The sequence below is a fragment of the Pseudorca crassidens genome, chromosome 5, assembly GCF_039906515.1.
Source record: "Pseudorca crassidens isolate mPseCra1 chromosome 5, mPseCra1.hap1, whole genome shotgun sequence".
In the NCBI taxonomy this organism is placed as follows: Eukaryota; Metazoa; Chordata; class Mammalia; order Artiodactyla; family Delphinidae; genus Pseudorca; species Pseudorca crassidens.
The window spans coordinates 80414494-80436035 of NC_090300.1; the positions used below are offsets into that span (position 1 = coordinate 80414494).

The 21542-nt window shown below is 41.9% G+C and overlaps 2 protein-coding genes across 8 annotated transcripts in view; one reads left to right on the forward strand and one right to left on the reverse strand.

Moving 5' to 3' along the window:
• Positions 1-21542, forward strand: part of MYLK (myosin light chain kinase) — a 265973-nt gene that overhangs the window by 20829 nt on the left and 223602 nt on the right. The window lies entirely within an intron of this gene.
• On the reverse strand, positions 21010-21339 carry LOC137225120 (small ribosomal subunit protein eS27-like). Its single transcript, XM_067738669.1, has one exon. It carries the CDS (start codon positions 21323-21325, stop codon positions 21074-21076), a length of 252 nt encoding a protein of 83 aa, XP_067594770.1. The 5' UTR covers positions 21326-21339; the 3' UTR covers positions 21010-21073.

Below are 21542 nucleotides of genomic sequence, written 5' to 3' on the forward strand. Positions count from 1 at the left end.
GCTGTTTCTGGATGGAATGTCCTATAAATATCAATTAAATCTATCTGGTCTACTGTGTCCTTTAAAGCTTGTGTTTCCTTATTAATTTTCTGTTTGGATGATCTGTCCATTGGTGTGAGGTGTTAAAGTTCCCCACTAATATTGTGTTACTGTCGATTTCCTCTTTTATAGCTGTTAGCAGTTGCCTCATGTATTGAGGTGCTCCTATGTTGGGTGCATATATATTTATAATTGTTATATCTTCTTCTGGGATTGATCCCTTGATCATTATGAGTTTCCTTCCTTGTCTCTTGTAACATTCTTTATTTTAAAGTCTATTTTATCTGATATGAGTATTGCTACTCCAGCTTTCTTTTGATTTCCATTTGCATGGAATATCTTTTTCCATCCCCTCACTTTCAGTCTGTATGTGTCCCTAGGTCTGAAGTGGGTGTCTTGTAGGCAGCATATGTATGGTCTTGTTTTTGTATCCATTCAACGAACCTGTGTCTTTTGGTTGGAGCATTTAATCAATTCACTTTTATGGTAATTATCAATATGTATGTTCCTTTTACCATTTTCTCAATTGTTATGGGTTTGTTTTTGTAGGTCCTTTTCTTTTATGTTTCCCACTTAGAGAAGTTCCTTTAGCATTTGTTGTGGAGCTGGTTTGGTGGTGCTGAATTCTCTTAGCTGTTGCTTGTCTGTAAAGCTTTTGATTTCTCCATCGAATCTGAATGAGATCTTTGCTGGGTAGAGTAATCTTGGTTGTAGGGTCTTCCCTTTCATCACTTTAAATATATTGTGCCAATCTCTTCTGGCTTGTAGAGTTTCTGCTGAGAAGTCAGCTGTTAACCTTATGGGAGTTCCCTTGTATGTTATTTGTTGTTTTTCCCTTGCTGCTTTAAATAATTTTTCTTTGTCCTTAATTTTTGTGAGTTTGATTACTATGTGTCTCAGCATGTTTCTCCTTGGGTTTATCCTGCCTATGACTCTCTGAGCTTCCTGGACTTGGGTGGCTATTTCCTTTCCCATGCTAGGGAAGTTTTTGACTATAACCTCTTCAAATATTTTCTCGGGTCCTTTCTCTCTCTCTTCTGCTTCTGAGACCCCCATAATGCAAATGTTGTTGCGTTTAATGTTGTCCCAAAGTCTCTTAGGCTGTCTTCATTTCTTTTCATTCCTTTTTCTTTATTCTGTTCCACAGCAGTGAATTCCACCATTCTGTCTTCCAGGTCACTTATCCATTCTTCTGCCTCAGTTATTCTGCTATTGATTCCTTCTAGTGTATTTTTCATTTCAGTTATAGTATTGTTCATCTCTGTTTGTTTGTTCTTTAATTCTTCTTGGTGCTTGTTCTTTAATTCTTCTAGGTCTTTGTTAAACATTTCTTGCATCTTCTCGATCTTTGCCTCCATTCTTTTTCCGAGGTCCTGGATCATCTTCACTATCATTATTCTGAATTCTTTTTCTGGAAGGTTGCCTATCTCCACTTCATTTAGTTGTTTTTCTGGGGTTTATCTTGTTCCTTCATGTGGGACAAATTCCTCTGTCTTTTCATTTTGTTTATCTTTCTGTGAATGTGGTTTTCCTTGCACAGGCTGCAGAATTACAGTTCTTCTTGCTTCTGCTGTCTGCCGTCTGGTGGATGAGGCTATCTAAGAGGCTTGTGCAAGCTTCCTGATGGGAGGGACTGGTGGTGGGTAGCGTTGGGTGTTGTTGTGGTGGGCACAGCTCAGTAAAAGTTTAATCTGCTTGTCTGCTGTTGGGTGGCACTGGGTTCCTTCCATGTTGTTTGTCTGGCCTGAGGTGACCCAGCACTGGGGCCTACCGGGCTCTTTGGTGGGGCTAATGGCGGACTCTGGGAGGGCTCACGCCAAGGAGTACTTCCCAGAACTTCTGCTGCCAGTGTCCTTGTCCCCACGGTGAGCCAGAGCCACCCCTTGCCTCTGCAGGATACCCTCCAACACTAGCAGGTAAGTCTGGTTCCATCTCCTATTGGGTCACTGCTCCTTCCCCTGGTCCTGATGCATACACTACTTTGTGTGTGCCCTCCACGAGTGGAGTCTCTCTTTCCCCCAGTCTTGTCAAAGTCCTGCAATCAAATCCCACTAGCCTTCAAAGTCTGATTCTCTAGGAATTCCTCCTCCCATTACCAGATCCCCAGGTTCGGAAGCCTGATGTGGGGCTTAGAACCTTCACTCCAGTGGGTGGACTTCTGTGGTATAAGTGTTCTCCAGTTTGTGAGTCACCCACCCAGCAGTTATGGGATTTGATTTTATTGTGATTGCGCCCCTCCTACCATCTCACTGCAGCTTCTCCTTTGTGTTTGGATCTGGGGTATCTTTTTTGGCGAGTTCCAGTGTCTTCCTTTCGATGATTATTCAGCAGTTAGTTGTGATTCTGGTGCTCTCGCAAGAGGGAATGAGCGCACGTCCTTCTACTCCGCCATCTTGAACCAGTCTCTCAACATGACTTTTTGGAGGACCCAGTTCAATGCACAACAGAGCGACTAAGAAGAGAAAGTGGAAGATATCCATTTTCTGTGTCACTGACTGCATTGTGGAGGGGCTGTCGATGGAGGTGTTATAGGCATTGGTAGCACTATTGGTGGGAATGCTGGCTGTTGTCTTGGGCCAGTGCTGGTTCTAATCTTGGACTCCCTTACCCACCCACTCTGGGGACTGGTCTCAGACTATGTCAGTGACAGATGGGGAGGATCAGGTGCAACTGGCTGGGGTGATGCAACCAAGGGAGAAAGAGCTTAGTTACCAAGGGAGAAGGGTTTTCCAGTAATCAGTGGAGAGTAGGAGCAAGAGCACAGGGCTGGGCAGACGTGCACGTCTCAGGTTAAGTCTTAGGCCAGCTGGAACACCACGGCTTCAGTTTCTCCACTGAAAGGTGAGGGGGTGAGAATGGATGGCTTCTGAGGGCCCTTCCTGCTTTGGCATCACATAATTCTTATTTGAGAGTTGTGTTGGAGAAGCTCCTTGACCCTGTGGATTTTTATGAGGTCTATCTAGCTGATGGGGTATGAGCAAGTGACATGGGAAGGGTGCTTAGAAGGAGACAGCCATGGGGGCCTGGTATTCCCATCCCAGGACTTTCCAAAAGGGCTTTGTTCAAGTCACCTTCTCCATGAGGCCTTTCCTGGCCACCCTCTCTAAAATATTGATCCCACACCCGTCTCCCGGCTTTATTTTCTCTCCTTATATTTAACCCCTATCCAACGTGGGTTATATTTTCCTTACTTGTCTCACTTACTGTCTGTTTCTCCACTAGGTAGTAAGCTCCCGGAGGGCAGGGATTTTTATCTAATACTAAACAGTAACTGTCACATCTAGGCAATTAATACATTATTTGTTGAATGTTGAATGACTGAAGGTATTATAAACTTGATAAATGGGGTAAAAATTTTAAAGGGGTGTTCCAGTTACAATCTTTGGGGGTGTCACTCTTTGTTGGATTCAGGGCCCCGGCTCAGGCTGCCCAGGGCCCTGCCATGAGTAGCACTTGTTTTTGAAGGGATTGTTCCAGTCATCCATTGCTGGTAACGAAACACCCCCAGACATAGCAGCATAAAACAACGTTATTATGTTCAGCATAGTACTACTAATAAATATTATTCTTTATTATGCTCGGGAATTTGAACAGGACATGGTGGGGATGTTTTCTGAAGACCTGGATGGCTCAGATGACTCAAATGGTTAAGAGCTGGAATCACTGGAGGCTTCTTTACTTACGGTCTGGTGCCTAGGCTGAGATGACTTGAAGGCTGGGATCAGCTGGGGCCCATGTAGCCAGAGTGCCTACATGTGGCCTCTGCATGTGGCCTGGGCTTCTTCACAGCATGGTGGCTGGGTTCCAAGAGGGAGTGTCCCCAGGAGCCTTTGGAGAATGAGCATTCCATGAGAGCCAGGTGGAAGCTGCCTGGTCTTCTATGACCTGGCCTCAGAAGCCACACAGTATCACTCTTCCTGTACTCTATTGGTCAAGACAGTCACAAGCCTGCTCAGATTCAAGGGGGAGGGAACACAGATTCTCTCTCAGTGGGAGGAGTGTCAAAGATTTTGAGACCATGCTTTGAAACTGCCACAGGGATCTCACTACCCTTTCACCAGACTCAATCTGGAATGAACCTTGAGTGAGATTTCTGGTACTGCCACCTTCAGGATAGGACTTACCATGAATTCTGACTATTCTTCAATCTTACTCTCACTAACTGGGTTTCTTCAGGCTGGGGTCCTGTCACTTTACCTCCTTTGCAGCCTCTAGCAGATTATCTGGCTATAGTAAGTACTTAGCAAGTGAGTTAGAGAGTAAATGAATGAACGAACAAGTGAATAAAGGAAGTAGGTGCTTTCTGTGCTGGCATAACACTGCTGAGTCTCTGTAGGAGGCCTTGAAACTCATACCTGTCAAGGCCAAAGTTTTCTGACCACCTTCTGTTCATATGCTGAACTGCTGAGACCTGTAGCTGGGCCCCTGGACACCCAGGAATAGGTTCCTGTAGCGGAGGCAAAGGTGTTGGGATAGGAAGTGTGTGTTGTGTTAGGGGATAAGTAGTTATCTCATTTGACTGTAGGCAAGAATTTCTGTATTTCCATAGGGCAATCATGTTGATAGAACGAGGCCGGAATGCAAAAGCCTTGTTGCAGGCTGAGAGTTTTGAGATTGTTAAGGGAGAGTCATCAAAAGCTGCTGAGCAGCAGCGTTCACATAATAAGAGCTGTGAGTGAGAAGATTGACATTCAGGATGGATTGGAGTGAGGGAACACCAGCAGTAGGGAGGACAGTAGGTCTGCAATCCAGGTATGAGTCCATGGCTTGGACCTAGCTGGAGATTGCAGGAGAGCCAGCGAAGGGAGGAATGTCAGTGACGTAAAGGTAGCAGGTGTTGGAGACCATGTGAGTGGTGACAGGAAAGAGGGTAAACGATGGTAAAGCAGTCTTATATTGTAGGTACTATTTTCTGTTATTTCGTTATGAAAAGTTTCAAATATGCAGCAAAGTTGAAACAAATGTACAGTGAATACCTATATACTCTCCACCTAGATTCTAAAATTAACATGTTGCTGTGTTTGCTTTGTCACGAATCTATCCATCCTACTGTTATCCATCCGACCATCTTGTTTTTGTGATGCGTTTCAAATTAGGTTGCAGACATTAGTACATTTTCCCCTAAATACTTAAGCACACGTACCATTAATTAGAGCTCAATAGTTGTTTACATTACTTTCCTTTCGAGAAAAATTTACATATGTGAAATGCACAGATCTTAACTGTACCATTGTCTGACTTTTGACAAAAGCATGCAACTGTGCAACCCAAGCCCCTTTCAAGATTTGGACATTACCAGCATCCCAGGAAATTCCTTCATGTTCCTCCTCAGTCAGTCCCTGTCCCCACTCTTCAGAGGCAACCACTGTTCTGATTTTTAAATCATAGATTCCTGTGCCTTTGCTAGAACTTCATATAAATGGAATTGTACAGTATGTACTCTCTGGTTTGAAGTTTCTGTCACGTGGTATAATGTTTCTGAGATCCCTATATCTTGCTTTCTGAGTGTTGTTCAAATATTTTGCCCATTTAAAAATTGTGGTTTTTCTTATTGAATTTTAGGGATTCTTTATTTATTCTGAATACTCCTTATTTGTCAGATATGTGATTTGCAAATCTTTTTCCTAATTGTGGCTTGCCTATTCATTTTCTTAACAGTGTCTTCCGATGAATAGAAGTTTTAAATTTTGACAAGGTCTAATTTATCATTTTCTTTGTAAGGCTGTTCTTTTCTCCATAGCCTAAGAAACTTTTGCTGACTCCCATATTACAAAGATCATCTCTTATATTTCCTTCTAGAAGCTTTATAGCTTTAATTTCTGTGTTTAGATCTATCATCCATCTCAAATTAATTTTTGTGTAACATATGAAATGGGGGAGTCAAAATTCTTTTTTTCCCCTAATGGATATCCAGTTGTTCCTGCCGCATTTGTGGCAAAACACTTTCTTTTTTGGTAGGTGCTGTTTTTATCCTCATTTTGCAGATCAGGAAACTGAGACAGAGCTAGATTAAGTAACTTGTTCCTAGGTCCTGCAGCTGGTAGGGTCAGATCCAGAATTTGAACCCAGAGCCTGTATTTTTATTCAGTATGCTCTGTTTCCTTCTCATGCTGATGACTCTGAGGTTTCAACGTGAATACCAGGCAGCTAAGTGTAAAGCGTTGGCAGAGAAGTCAGGAAGCAGGGTGAGTTTCATTTGGGGTTAAGCTGGGGAGCCCGTGGGATACCTGAATGGGTGTATTGGGAAGCAGATAGAAAAAGGAGAGAAGGACAAGTAGGGAAGGGGGAGGTGGACAAGGGAGGAGGGATGCAAGAGGTGCTGAAAGGCGATATTATTCGGCCCAACCTGAACTTCACCTTGTTTGTTTAGCGTCAGGGGTTTGATAGCCTGTCACATCAAACCTGGTCCAGAAGAGCCCGTGAAATAGGCAAGATCCAATTTGTTTAGATCTTTTGAATATAGGTGATAAGGGTGACGTGAGCAAGAGTCATAAAGCTAGAGAAGAGAAATAGATTAAGTGAGGCAGGGAGAGTCAGCAAGCCTCGTGATCAGAGTGCTTACTCTCAGACCGACTTGGCTTCAGGCCTTAATCCAGCCCTGCAGCTCACTGACCATGGGAGTGCAAGCAAGTTACTTCATCTCTGTGTCTTATTTTCCTCATCTGTAAAATGAGAATAATACCAACCTCCCTGAATTAAATTAGACAATGGACTGAGGGCACTTAACACAGTATCTGACACATACTCAATATTCAGTAAATGGCATGTTAGTCATTTTTATTACGATTTGGTATTTTAAGAACGTGGTTAGTACCTGGAATATAGAAGACCCTCTAGGAAGCTTGCTGAATGAACAAATGACCTCGAGAGACACAGGATTCTCCAACTTAAATTGCACAACTTGGCAGTTTGAGAACACGTGGCCAGGAGGTCAGAGTACGAAGCTAGGATTGTGAACTGGAGCTGGTCTCTAAATATTCCAGGTGGCACAGGAGCCGGTCCAGATGGCCGGGGCTTAGCCAACAGGGCCTTAAAGACTTCCTGGGGAAAGATGCAGACGGCTGCCCGGATTCTGCACGGGGTCTCTGCGGGCCTGGAGCTCTGCTGCGGGCAGGGAGGATTCTCCTGCTGAGAGCGACGAGAGCTCCCAGACAGCGAGTAAGAGAGCACCCTGCCTGTGGCAGGGGTGGCACCTTCTAGTGCCGTTGTCCAGTGGATCACAGAGACCCATCTCTATCTCTGGTTTTGATGAATGTATCCTGCAAAGTTTAGCTGCGCTTCTAGAAAAGCCCATTTAAATGGAGTTTGTGTGATTAATTTTGAGTCCAGTTCACTCTGCATATGAACAGCTAGCAGGGTCAATCAGATATTTGTTGAGTGCTTACTGGGGACCAGACTCTGTGCTAGGTGAAGACACCACTTCTGCCTTCCAGGAGTTCACCATCTAGTTAGGGAGATGACACACACCCAAAGGGCTACGAGGTAAGTGTCAGAGGTAAATGGCTGAACACATGAAATGGCCAGAGGACAGCTTGGGCAGAGCACATGAATAAATGCCTTCTACAGGGGTTGTCAAACCGGTGATAGACATTCGAGTCCTTCAGCATTCTCTCCAGCCCACCACTTCTCCTTTCCAGGGGTGATAACTAACATTTGAGTGCTTCCTTGGAGAGCAGCGCTTTCAATGGATTAACTCATTGCCCTTTCTGATGACCCTATGTGGTGAGCTCTTTTAGCATCCCCATATTTCAGACGAGGAAATGGGGGAACAGAGACGCCAGGAGACTTAGTCAGGGTCACCGAGCTGGAAGTGATGGTGCTGTGGAGGAAACCCAGCAGTCTCACCCCAGAGCCCACCTTATTAGGCCCGCAGGACACAGCTGACTCTGTTTTATGGCTTTCTTCTTTCAGCTGTACAGCAGGAAGGAGGATTCTTGACATTTCTTTCATGATCTTAACATGTAATCATTGTGTCCAACCAGTTTTTAACTAAATACAGCCTCCTGTACATTTTGCCCTGGCACCAATTCAGCTAAAATATTCTTAATTTCAGAAGAGAAGGCAGCAAGACTGAACCACTGTGTTTATTGACCAATTTAGACTGTCTCAGGGCACAGCTTTGAGGATTGGAGCACGCCGTGAGTGAATATTTTAACAGCCTGTGGCAAGATGACAGCATCTTGGCCTCAGACACAAGAATTATTCTCAGACAGGGCTTTTTTCAGTGCCGTAACTTTAACCAGCTGGAATTCTTTTCCATCCTATTCAACCTCCCGAAGTCAAGAATTTTGCCTTTTATTGGGAAATCTGCATTTCATTGTATAGATAGAACACTATGTCCTTGGCTCAGTGGGTCTCCAAGAGAAGCTGAGTCTTTATTTTATTGCAGGCGCTGGGTGTCCTAAGGGCTCAAATACCAGCAAGTCTGTTTCAAGCATGAGAGGTTGGAGACCCAGCAATGTTCTGATCAAAGAATGTGAGAGGCAAACTGTCCACCCCAGTGCAACCCGAGCCTTGTACGTGAGAGAGTGGGGAAGAGAGAGAGGGGTGTTGCTGAACAGCATGGCGTCCTGTGCCGGGCCTGCTGGGGATGGGCGCTGCCACACCCGCCAAGATAGGCCAGCAGAGTTGGGAGATGGGCGTCTGAATCACCACACTAGGAAGTCCTCGTCTAAATCACAGTAGTCCTCTTAGGAGGGTGCGTATTATCACCTCTTCATCTGGTGATGCCACATTGCTGTAAATGTTTTTCGAATTTCAGTTTTAGAATAGTGTTTAAGGTTTAGAACAGTTCCTTCTTCCTTCTGAGGGTGAGTTTTGCTTTTTATTTAGCTGCATCCGAAAACACTGAAAATCCCCTTAAAAATGTATTTATGTATATGAATGTATTGTTTCTACTGCCTACAAGAAATTACTGGTAACAGTTTGATTGCCCATACCTTACTAAAACCAGATGACATCAGTCATTTAAATTTTTGTTAGTCTAATGGATAGTAAATGCTATCTCACTGTTAATTTAATTTTTACTTACCGCTGGTAAGATTGGGCACGTTGCCATGTTTTCTCGCTATTTGTAAATCGTTCTTGTCCTTAGCTCATTTTTCTATTAAATGATTTGTCTTTTTCTTCTTGAGTTATAGAACCTCTTTATATGATAGTGATAGTTGGACAGTCTTTATATGATAGTGATAGTTGGACAGTCTTTATATGATAGTGATAGGTGGACAGTCTTTCTAACATCTTGTGTTATGATGACACCTCATCTTTTGAACATGGGTTAGGTTTCTGGAAATGGCTGGCATTTGGTATGATTGAATCAGGCTGAATTATATGTGAATTCACTTATATAATCTAAGTAGTAAATACAATTGGAAAAAGTGGTTTTGGGGACAAGCCAGCTGACTCTTGCAAACAGCTTACCTGGAAGGAGCAGAAGGTTCAGGTATACTAGAGAATACCTAGTAGCCCTGAGCATCCAGCATGGTGGCATCAGGCAGTATCTGGTACAGAGGGAATGGAGAATGTTGCCTAAAAGGGTATTCTGGTAAGTGGAGGTTATTTAAAAGGGCTTCTACTCTAGCTAACATTTACTGAGTGAGTGCCGTGAGTCAAATGTGCTGTGGGCCAAGAACCCTTCTGTCCACTCCAATTGAACGGGCATCCTTTAGAAGACAGTGTGTGGGGAGGTCACAGAGCCTAGCCCTTCACCAGTCAAAATATGGTGTTGACCAAGCATTGCCCAATCCCCCCAAATCCCCGTAACTAATTATAGGCACATATTTTACATCCATCTTTTCTGTTTTTTCTATGAGGCTATTTCTGTAGTAGTTTAGCATACAACCTCTGCATCAGACTGCTTGGTTTCAAATCCTAGCTCTGTCATTTACTAGCTGTGCGATTTTGTGTAAGTTATAAAACTTGTCTTTCCCTTGGTTTTCTCATCTATGATATGGAGATAACACCTATACCTCATAGGATGTCATAAGGATGAAATGAAGTAATGCCCACAAAGCACTTAGCACATTAGGTGTCAGGATGGAGTGGGGAGAAGCATTTTGGTGAGCTGAGGCCCATGACTCTCCCAGGCTGTCCAGGGAATTACTAAAGAGGCCAAAGGAGTGAGTGGAAGGTTAGAGCCCATCCACATTTCTGGGAAACCAGCTCCAGTTTTCCTTTCCTTCGTACTTCGAGGCCTCTCCCTTTCTGGAGACCTCTCAGTTCTTCCAAGTCCCACTGCATTTTTCTGCCTATTATATACCATCCTCAGGGCCAAGGCCAATACCACGGGATCTGGGCACCACTGCAAGTGATAAAAATAAGCTTGACAAGGAGACAAATCCCCAGAGCTTAGGCAGCAGGAAAACTACCAAACCTCGGGGCCCTGAATGAGAAGGGCCCAGAATCCAATACCAATAGCGACCCAAAAGTTCTTGTTGCCTCTGTCTGATTCTGCCTGTAGCTGAGAGTTGTTAGGTCATAGGCCCCAGAAGCACAAATGGCAGAATGGAGGTGGGAGGGGAAAATGAATATGTACAGGCCAGGGGACAGCTCCGGAGTGGGCTGTTTTAGGCTGGCCTTGCCTCAGTGTAGAAAACTTAGGGCCATAGCCTGGAACACACAGTTTCTCTATAGGAAAGAACGGGTGTCCTCAGATTGCAATAACAAAAACATTTTTGGTTTTGGAGTCATATCCAAATTCAAGCTCCAGCCTGTGTGACTTTGAGAAACTACTAAACTTCTCTAAGCCTGTTTTCTCTATTGAAAAATGAAGGTAACAGTGCCTACTTTGAATGACTAGCGGCTGTGAAGATTAAATGAGTATGTAAAGTTCACTGTCATGCAAACAGAGGGCCCCGTTACATAGGAGCTGTTCTTATCAGTAAATGCTCAATAAACATTGGAATGAGTCGTGTAGCTAAATGGAAAACTGGCTGTGTTACGGTAGACTTGGCAGAAAGCAACCCCCCAGATGAGCACACATACAAAAGTAAACCCCTGGAAGTTAGTGCTGAAATTGATGTGCCCCATCTCATCCCACCTGGTACCCTGATGAGGCCAATTCGGGGAAGTTCCCGGTGGATAAACAGATGAGAGTTGTGGTGGTATGTTATAGGGGAATGCCAAATTGAGTTGTTCCAACGGAAAGTGAAATTTCTCCCTATATGCTTATAGGCAAGGAAGACGTCTCTCTCCAGGTCAAGGGGAAGGAAAGCTACTTGTGTTGTGCGTTCTCCACTTATTAATTCCAGACTAAGTTATATCCCTTTATTTGTCCAGTAACTGTAAGGACAACGTCACAGACACTGAAGACTCAGGTGCCCATGCCCCAGTGTAGCAAGTTCTGTTCCAAAAAGAATGGACTTGTAGTTTTGAATATGCCACATCACAGTATTTCCTGTGTCCTCTTTCCATCCCATTCTTTCTAACTGAAGTTTTTGAATGAATGGGAAAGATTATATTAGTCTTTCAAGTTCTTGCCAAAGTCCTCTGTTCTGGTTCGTTTGATCAATAAATAGCTTAGATCTAAAAGGAGAAGTTCCCAGATCTCCAGGGTATATGGTAGCCAAGAGCAGTGGTTCTCTTTGCCGTCCTCACCATGCTTGCCTTTTGGACAGAGAGGCTTTAGTGAGGTGGAGATGCTTCTCTGGCTCAAGAGAGAAATGATTGGCATTCACATATGATCCCCTTGTCCTTTGTTAAAGTTTCGTTTTGGGGGCACGTGCAACTTTGGGAAGGAGGACCAGATTCCTAATGTACATTTTGTTTACATTTTGAAAACTGATTCCCCAAACTCGTATCTCTGAGGGACAAAAGGAAAGAGAAACAAAAAATGGACATCACCAGCCTCAGATGTGAAGTAACCATCTCTGTGGATCATAAAAGAAGAGAATTGCAAAAAGGTGATCAGAGACTGAAGTTTCTTGTGCTGTAGGTTGGTTGGAGGCGGTGGCTATGAAGAGTTTGACTCCTGTGAAATAAAGGGACCCCAAAAATAAGAGTGCTCTGCAGGCATTGAGAAACCAGAGGAAGGCTTGAAGCCAGGGCTGAAGAAGAGCCCACCAAGTCAGGAAGGAAGGCTGGGTGTGTGAGAGGGAAGGGGGAGACTGGGACAGGAGTTGTGGGCTAAGGAAGGCAAGAACAAGCACATAGCCTTGCTACCAGGAACTGAGCCCAGCTGCCTGCTGGTTCTGTGACTGCGGCTGCCATGTTCTTGTGGGACTGTAACACCCAACATGCTTCTGCACTGGGGGCTCGGAGGGTCAAGGAGAAATGGGGTCAGAGAGAGAGGAACAAAGTAACAAAAGTGAGAAGAACAGACTCAAAAGGAACTTGCAACTCCAAAATTGCAAATAAATGAGGTAACAGAATCAACTGTAAGAACAAGAAATTATCCCAAATGAAATTAATTTTATAGACTAGTCTGAAAATAACTTTATAATAAGTAGGTAGAGGATGTGCCCTGCCCTAAAAAAAGGCATAACTTTCATTAAAAAATAAGGAATTATGAAAAAAAAGCATAAATGAGATCAGATATATATAAAAAATTAAAATGTGAAATGAAAACTGCAGTTATTGAAATAAAGATACAATAGATAGGGTACACTGATTCCTAGATACCACTGAAGTAAGTTAACAGATTGGAAAGCAGTACAGAGAAACTTACCCTGTAAGTTTAGAGATATGAAAGATAAATTGACTGGCTTCAACATTCTATAATAAAAGTTAAAGAGAGAACAGAGGGAATGAAAGAGAAGCAATATTTAAATACATGGCTAATAATTTTCCAGAGTTGACTAACTATGAGTTCTTGGATCAAAAGTATCTCCGAATACTACGGAGGTTAAATAAAAGTTAACCCACAGTTACACATATTGCAGTGAAACTGCATACTATCAAGGGCAGGGGGGAGACCAGTATATGAAGCTGCTTGGGCTGCCATAACAACATGCCATAGACTGGGTGGTTTAAACAACAGACATTTATTTCTCACAGTTTTGGAGGCTGGGAAGTCCAAGATCAAAACTGATTTAGTTTCTGGTGAGAACTGTCTTCCTGGCTTGTAGATGGCCGCCTTCTCACTGTGTCCTGACGTAGCAGGGAGAGAGAGAATGCGAGCTCTCTCCTGTCTATTCTTCTAAGGACACTGATCCTATCTGATCAGGGCCCCACTGTTATGACTTCATTTAACCCTAATTACCTCCATAAAGGTCCGGTCTCCAAATACAGTCACATTGGGAGTTGAGACTTCATCATATGAATTTAGGGGGGACACAAACATTCAGTCCATACCAACCAATTAAAAATCAGAGTTAAAAATATGTCATGGGGCTTCCCTGGTGGCGCAGTGGTTGAGAGTCCGCCTGCCGATGCAGGGTACACAAGTTCGTGCCCCGATCCGGGAAGATCCCACATGCCGCGGAGCGGCTGGGCCCGTGAGCCATGGCTGCTGAGCCTGCGCGTCCGGAGCCTGTGCTCCGTAACGGGAGAGAGGCCACAACAGGGAGAGACCCATGTACCGAAAAAAAAAAGAAAAATCATATATAAATAAATGACTAATAGATATTTTAGCAGCAGGAGAAGTAAGAAAACAGACTTACAACTTCTAAGTGTTGGACCTAGAATACTATGCCTAGACAAACTATCCTACAGCAGTGAGAGAAAAATAAAGACCAAAGGTATAAACTCAAGACTCTCATTAAAAGAACTATTAAAAGATATACTTTAGAAGGAAAAAAATCAAACAATGAGAACGGATGCACAATATAATAAACAACAGTGAACACAGAAATTGATTAAATATATTTATATTCATTTAACTGTTAACCTATAAAAAATTCCTGAGTGTGTGTGAGTGTGTGTGTGTGTGTGTGTGTGTGTGTGTGTGATTTAAAAATATGATTAAAATGAAAATTAGGCGACAATAGCAATATGGAGCAGGCTATTCTGGGGGGAGGGATGTTAAAGCCATATTCAGAGTCAGGAAGATGATAATTATGGACTATGTAAAAAAAAAATTATAATTGTAACAGTTGAGGTTTGCTGCATAACAAACCACTACAAAACTTAATGGCTTAAAAGAAACACTATCTTATTCAGCTCTAGAATCTTCAGGGTAGCTGTGTAGTTTTAAAAATCTGGGCCAGCTCAGCTGATCTTGACCATCACACACATCTGTGATGGGCTGGTGGCTGGCTAGATGATCTAGGATAGCTTCAATGTCTGGAAGTTGACAGCCTGCATGCTGGGATGCCTTAGTTCTCTTCCAAATTGCCTCTCATCTTCCAAATTGTCTACTGAGGCTGTTCACATGATAGTCCAGGCTTCCAAATGCAGCCAGAGAGCAAGCCTCCTTTTGCAAGCACTTTTTAATCTTCTGTTTGTATTACATTTACTAATGTCCTGTTAGCAAAAACAAGTCACGAGGCCAAGCCCAGATTCAAGGGGTGGAGAAACAGACTCCACCCCTTGGTAGGAGGAAAAGAATTTGTGGCTGCTTTTATTTTTTTTAATTAAAAAATTTTTTTTAACATCTTTATTGGAATATAATTGCTTTACAATGGTGTGTTAGTTTCTGCTTTATAACAAAGTGAATCAGCTACACGTATACATATATCCCCATGTCTCCTCCCTCTTGCATCTCCCTCCCTCCCACCCTCCCTATCCCACCCCTCCAGGCGGTCACAAAGCACTGAGCTGATCCCCCTGTGCTATGTGGCTGCTTCCTACTAGCTATCTGTTTTACATTTGGTAGTGTATATATGTCCATGCCACTCTCTCACTTTGTCCCAGCTTACCCTTCCCACTCCCCGTGTCCTCATGTCCATTCTCTATGTCTGCTGCTTTATTCCTATCCTGCCCCTAGGTTCTTCAGAACCATTTTTTTTTTTTAGATTCCATATATATGTGTTAGCATACGGTATTTGTTTTTCTCTTTCTGACTACTTCACTCTGTATGACAGACTCTAGATCCATCCACCTCCCTACAAATAACTCAATTTTGTTTCTTTTTATGGCTGAGTAATATTCCATTGTATAGACGTGTGTGGCTGCTTTTAGAATCTACCACAGTTTGCTCCTTTGCCACAAATTATTCACATTTCTCCCAGTTTACATGTCTCATCCTACATATAGCATCAGGCTGGAAGGTTGCGATCTCATGATCTTATCACATCAGGATGAATGAGGATCCTTGGGTAAGGCACCTCTTGATTCAGAGATCTGTGAATTAAAATGACAAGTCACCTTCTCCCTGCACACCTGACGTACAGTGGTGAGACAGAGACAGGTTAACTGAATAGACGCATCCCTTCAAAGGGGGGAAGATCAGAGGATACATAAAATCACTGGTCTAAAATTCCCCCTAGGCCCTTGATCAGGGCTTAGTTCTGCTTCCTGGGAGTGCCTTCCCATTCCATTGTTCTCCAAGGCCCTAGACTCCATTCTCTAGTCCCTTGGTTCCTCATCTTGAGAAATCTTTCCTTTCCATAAGAAATGGCCATGTTAACAGTTCAGCAGCTTTCTCATCTGGCTTCCTGCCCATGGGTAGTTGAGAGCCTAGAGCCTTCTTTGCAGTTTAATCAATCTTAGTTCCCTCTAGTCCAAACTGATGGTGCTTTTGCTGGTATAGTTTTGTTTTGTTTTTGTTTTTTTAAACATTTTGGACTTTCGGTGTAACAGATTATAGTCTGCTTTATTCAACAAAAGCTATACCCACAATTATTTTTTCTCTAGATTTATTCGCTGTGATTTGGGATTAGGCTTCTGTCATGCCTTTTTGTCTAGTTGAGAAAGTATACTAGGCACTATCTTAAATCTTTCAGAGATCTTAACAAGTGGCCATACCCTTGCTTTTCTCTTTGTCCTAAGGTCTCCTTTTACTTTAAGAATCTTGTACTTGAAGACTATTCAGATATGGGGAGACTGGAGATGAGAGTTTTATTTTCCAACACAGCAGGCCCTGGGCCCGCTGTATTCCATCTAAATTCTGGTTGCAAACTGAACATTTCCTTCTTTTGCCCATTCTTCTGTCTTGCCATATTTTATCACATGCAGTGAAGAGTGCCCAAGTGGCACTTTCCAGATTCTTTCTGGAGATCTACTTAGCTGTAACCGAAAGTTCACTAGGTTCATTTTTTTTCCTCTCAAGGTAGTGTCAACTTCACTTTTACCAACTGTTCTGTCTCTACATAGTATGAGTCGTCATTTTCCAGACCTGCTACAGCAGGTGGGTTTTTGGGTTTGTTTGTTTTTTCATTTTGGCCACCTTTGCAGTCTGTTTCCTTACTGATTTTCTGGTCACTGCCCTATTCCAAAGCCAGCACCACATGTTTTAGGATTTTGTTATGGCAGCACCCGACTCTTGAAACCAATTTCTGTATTAGTTAGCTTTTACTGTATAACAGACCACCCCCAAATTTAGGGACTTAAACCATGGCCATTTTCATTTATATCACTACTTTTTGGGTTGGCTAGGTGGTCTTTCTGGTCTGGACCAGCACAGTTGATCTCTCAGTTTAGTCAAGAAAGCTTTTCTTTCAGGAAAATTTATGACCTTAAATACATTTATTAAAAATAAAAAAAATGGGCTTCCCTGGTGGCACAGTGGTTGAGAGTCCGCCTGCCGATGCAGGGGACACGGGTTCGTGCCCCGGTCCGGGAAGTTCCCATATGCCGCGGAGCGGCTAGGCCCGTGAGCCATGGCCGCTGAGCCTGCGTGTCCGCAACGGGAGAGGCCACAACAGTGAGAGGCCCGTGTACCGCAAAAAAAATAAAAATAAAAATAAATAAATAAAATGAAAGATAGTTGAATATTGTATTATTTAAAATGGCATTTGGCTGTGTGTAAATGATCATGGGTTAAATGACCTAGAGGTTTAATCTTGTCATGTAACAAGAAGTTTGTTTTGTCAAACTCAAGTTCCTGTACTGATGCACAGTAAGGCCAAACAAACTGAAACATCAGAGTTTGGAGCAGTTTATTGATAAGAGGGTGCCAACCAAGAAGATATGAGACATAGGTTTTTCTCAGATCCATCTTCCTGGCTCGCTGGACTATAAGGTTTTTAAAGGCAACATTTGGGCTGAAGGTTGTGGAGGGCATAATTTTCTTCTGATTGGTTGGTGGTGAGGAAACAGTGTTGTGTTTCAGGAATCTTAATCACCAACCTTCTGGTTCCAGCCAGTCTGGGGTCTCTGTGCTTGTGGTCAGCATGTAGTCACCATCCTCCACCTGGGTGGGAGTCTTAGTTCCTGCAGAACAACTCAAAGATATGCATCAGATGGTTACTTATATCCCTTGAAGAGGAACTAGGACTCTGATTGCTGAACAATTGTTTCTTGACTGCCTTTCCTTTGTTTCTGCATTCCCTCACTTCCCTAAATCATAACTGGCTCAGCTCTTTGGAAATCAGGGAAGGCCTAGGACACTAAAGCCTTTTTCTACAAACAGGAAACAGGGGACACAGAAAGGCTTTTGTACCTGGGAGGGCGCTGCAGGGTCCTGCTCAGTTTCAGTCCCCCCTTTTCTTTGATACTCCTCAATCCTGAGGGAAACTGGTGCAGGATAAAAAAGGAAATAAAGTTTTGGTTGGAGAGGTTAATCATAAACTTTGCAGAGGTGAAACCGCACACCTCAGATTGGGACTTGAACCCAATCACACCTCAAATGGGACTCAAACCCAGCCAAAATTCAGACTTGGACTTGAACCCACTGTCTTTTCATTGAAATCGCACACCTGGTCTCAGGATTTAATGAAGCTTAGGTTTTTTATGTCTCATAGCAGAAAGAATTCAGTGAGAGACAAAGTGATAGGTAAGAAATGGATTTATTTAGAGAGACACACATACCATAGACAGAATACAGTCTTATCTCAAAAGGCAAGAGCAGCCCCAAAATATGGGATGGTTAGTTTTTGTGGGCTGGGTAATTTCATAGGCTAATAAATTGGAAGTATTCCAACTATGTTGGGGAAGGGGCGGGGATTTCCAGGAATTGGGCCACTGCCCACTTTTTGGCCTTTTATGGTTGGCCTTGGAACTGTCATGATGCCTGTGGGTATGTCATTTAGCATGCTAATTATTACAGTGAGTGTGTAATGAGGATCAAGGTCTACTGGAAGTCAAATCTTCCACCATCTAGGGCCTAATAGGTTCTAACCAGTTTATGTCATATTCTGTTCTTAATGGTTGTATCATTCTTTTAATGGTTGTGCCCTGCCCTCTTCCTTCCTGTCTCAGAGGAACACAGTTTTATGGGGGACTTGATTTCATTTGGAGGTAGACAGTTCAAATCAGATATGGAGGTTCCATGATGCCATGATAGCCCAGGCTCTTCTAACTTTTGACTCATCTAAACTTAGTTTTCATATTCATGCTAGCTGCCTCATGGTTGTAAGATGGCTGCTCTACTTCCAGTTTTGTATGCACATTCCAAACATGATGAGGAAGAAAAGGACAGGTTATGAAAGAGGCATGTACCAGCTGAGTCTGCTACCTGTAATTAAAGAGTTTTCCTGGAAGCCCTACCCAATAATTTCCACTTATATGTCATTGGTAACAAGTGTGTCATATGGCATTTCCTAGCTGCAGGGGAGTCTGAAAAACATAATTTGTTTGTCTTTTAGCTTGGCATATTGATTTCCCAAACTAAATAGGGGTTATGCTAATAAAGAACAAAGGGAGAATACATATTGTGTGGATGACTATTACTGTCGATGCATGTCCATCTCAAGAAGATAGACAAGGAAGAAAATAAGCCTTTAGAAAAGTAAAAGTAAGGAAACTAAGAGGACAAACAAAATGAAATAGAAAGCAATTTAGAGGATCAAAAAGAGTTATAAAATAGATAAATCCCTAGTTAAGTTTCTTATTTTTCAAAAAAGAGCTACAAATAATATTTTGAAAGGGAACTATAACTACAGATGTGTAATAGATAATAAAAATCATAAGATTATACTCTGAAGAATTTTATGACAAAATTTGGATTGGGAAAAGACATAGTTTTCTAGGTAAATATAATTTGCCAAAACTACTTTAAAAAATATAGAAAATACCAAAAAGCAAAAATCATTAAAGAACTTAAGCTGATAACCAAGACCTCATCTCTCCAAAATATCAGGCTTAGGTGGTTTACATCTGTACTTTATTCAACTTCTAAGAAGTAGATAATCCTAATATTAACAAACTGTTTAAAAGAATAGAAAATTAGGAAAAGCTATCTACTTTTACAATGATAATATAACCTAAATACCCAAACCAGACAAGAAGAATACAAGAAAGGAAAATTATAAAACAGTCCAATTTATAAACATAGATGCTTATGGAATAGTTGCAAATCTGTTTCAAATATTTACATTCTAAGTAGAGTTTATACATGAAATTAAGAATGATCCAACATCAGAAAATATGTTAATGTAATAAATCATGTTAACAGATCAATAATACCTACAATCTGTAAGAAACAGAAAAGTTAGTTGTCAGAATTTAGTGCTTGTTCACGATTGAATAGACTTCTCAGGAAACTTAGAAGGGAATTTCCTTAACTTGATAAAGAGCATCTATCAAAATATTCCAGCAAAAACTATCCTTAACAATAAGACTCTAGGCTTCTTTTCAGTAAAGACATGAAAAAGATAAAGATGCCCTTTCTCACCATTCATATGCAGCATTGTACAGGAGATTCTAGCCAATGCAACAAGATAAGAAAAATGTTGTGAATGTTGGAAAGATATGTCCTTATTTGTATACAATATGATTTTCTTGAGTTTTTTTAAGTAGAAAATATATAGGAAGAGCTTGCCAGTTTCCCTAGACACAAAATCAGCATATAGAAATCTTATTCACCGGTAATAACCAATTAGAAAAATTAATAAATAAAGGATCCCATTTTCAATAGTAATAAAAGCTTCAAGATACCTAGTGGTATGCCTAACCAAAATAAGTACAAGAAATTTTTGGAGGAATTACAATTACTGAAAAGAAAAAAGTCTTAATAAATGGGAAAAAAGGCAGTGTTCATGAACTGGAAGACTCATTATAAAGATGCCAGTTGTCACCAAATTAATTTATAAAATGAATGCCCTTCCAAGTATGGATGAGGACGTGGAACAACAGACTCTTTCACTTCTGAAAGGAGTGTAGATCAGTACAACAGCTTTAAGGAACAATTTAGTTACACCTTTTTTTTTTAATGCTTCAAAGACACAAGTCTGAAGATTTATTAAGGACAAGGTTATATACAAATCAGAATGTTCCCTAGAAATGACACCTGAATAAAAAAGGACAAGTGGCCCGTGGATATAAGAGATCATTGGTGATCCAAGGAAATGTTTTAGGTTAGAGGGATTAAAAGTAACAGTTGAATCACCATACATTGTCACAAACTTGGTGAAGGGAAGCATGTTACCTGGAGTTAAAGTGCACAGGAAAGGTAACAGGCACTTTAAAGTGGCAGAGGATTGAACTATTCTTTTGTAAGCTGAAAAGAAATGAGAGACTCAATAATTGTAGTTTATTACATTAGAGAGGTTAAAAAGCCAAAAAGAGGTAGAGGAGCCAAGTACAGTTCACCCCTTTTTCTCTGGTAAGAAGCAAAAGAATTTCTTAGAGGGCTAGATTTTGAGTGCTTCAGCCAGATACTCTTAGGACCACACAAGATTTTAAATGCAGCGTCTGTCCTGGATGTATTAAATAACTATTATCTTCTTTTATTCTGCCAATGCGTCGATCAGTGTGAAGATTAAGGTGTCCTCCAGAAGTTCTTGGGTTCTTACCAGATTTTCCTCTTTACCCTCTTTGTGGTGTTGGCATCAACAGCTTTCCTCTTTCTTGGTAAGGAGTCCTTATATTCAGCCCTGTGGACTTTTGACTTGGAAACTGCCTTCATTTGATTTCACAGATTGCCCCAACTGACTCTAGAGTTGCCCCTGAATACGTGAGGTAGGAGCTTCCTAGCAGTAAAACAAGACAATAAACAGGATGTATCCAAAATGCGTTTATTGGGATGGTTTCCCATTCATCTTGATTCTGGGTGCTTTTAGTGCTGCTTCCATCTGAAGGAGCATCCTTCTGTAAGCCTTGCTTTTCCTCCTGTAGGCTGGCAGAGGACAGTAGAGCAGCCAAGACACACTACTACTGTTTGTGCATGGCTAAAGACGGTGGTGATTTTATAGCAACCTGGGCATTTCACATCCATGAAATAGGAATTGGGGCTCTGTACCAGGCACTTCTTGTGTTTCTTCTTCTCCTCTTCTGGAGAGGGATGAATGAGATCCTTTGCGAGAGTCATGTTATCATGGGAAGGTCATCTCCACCAGAAAGCTGGTTACACCTTTTAATGCAGAAATTCTAGTCCTAGATGAAGAATCTTTCTTATGTTTCAGCAAATGCATTAAAATATCTATTGCAGCAAAAAAAAGAAAAGAAAAGAAAGAAACGGTTTAAATGTCCATCAGTAGGAGAATGATAATAGTGGTGTACTCATAGAATGAAATGCTGTACATCTT

What these genes read in the sequence shown, in the direction of transcription:
- LOC137225120 (XM_067738669.1), bottom strand. Translation starts at nt 21,325, where the DNA reads ATGACTCTCGCAAAGGATCTCATTCATCCCTCTCCAGAAGAGGAGAAG.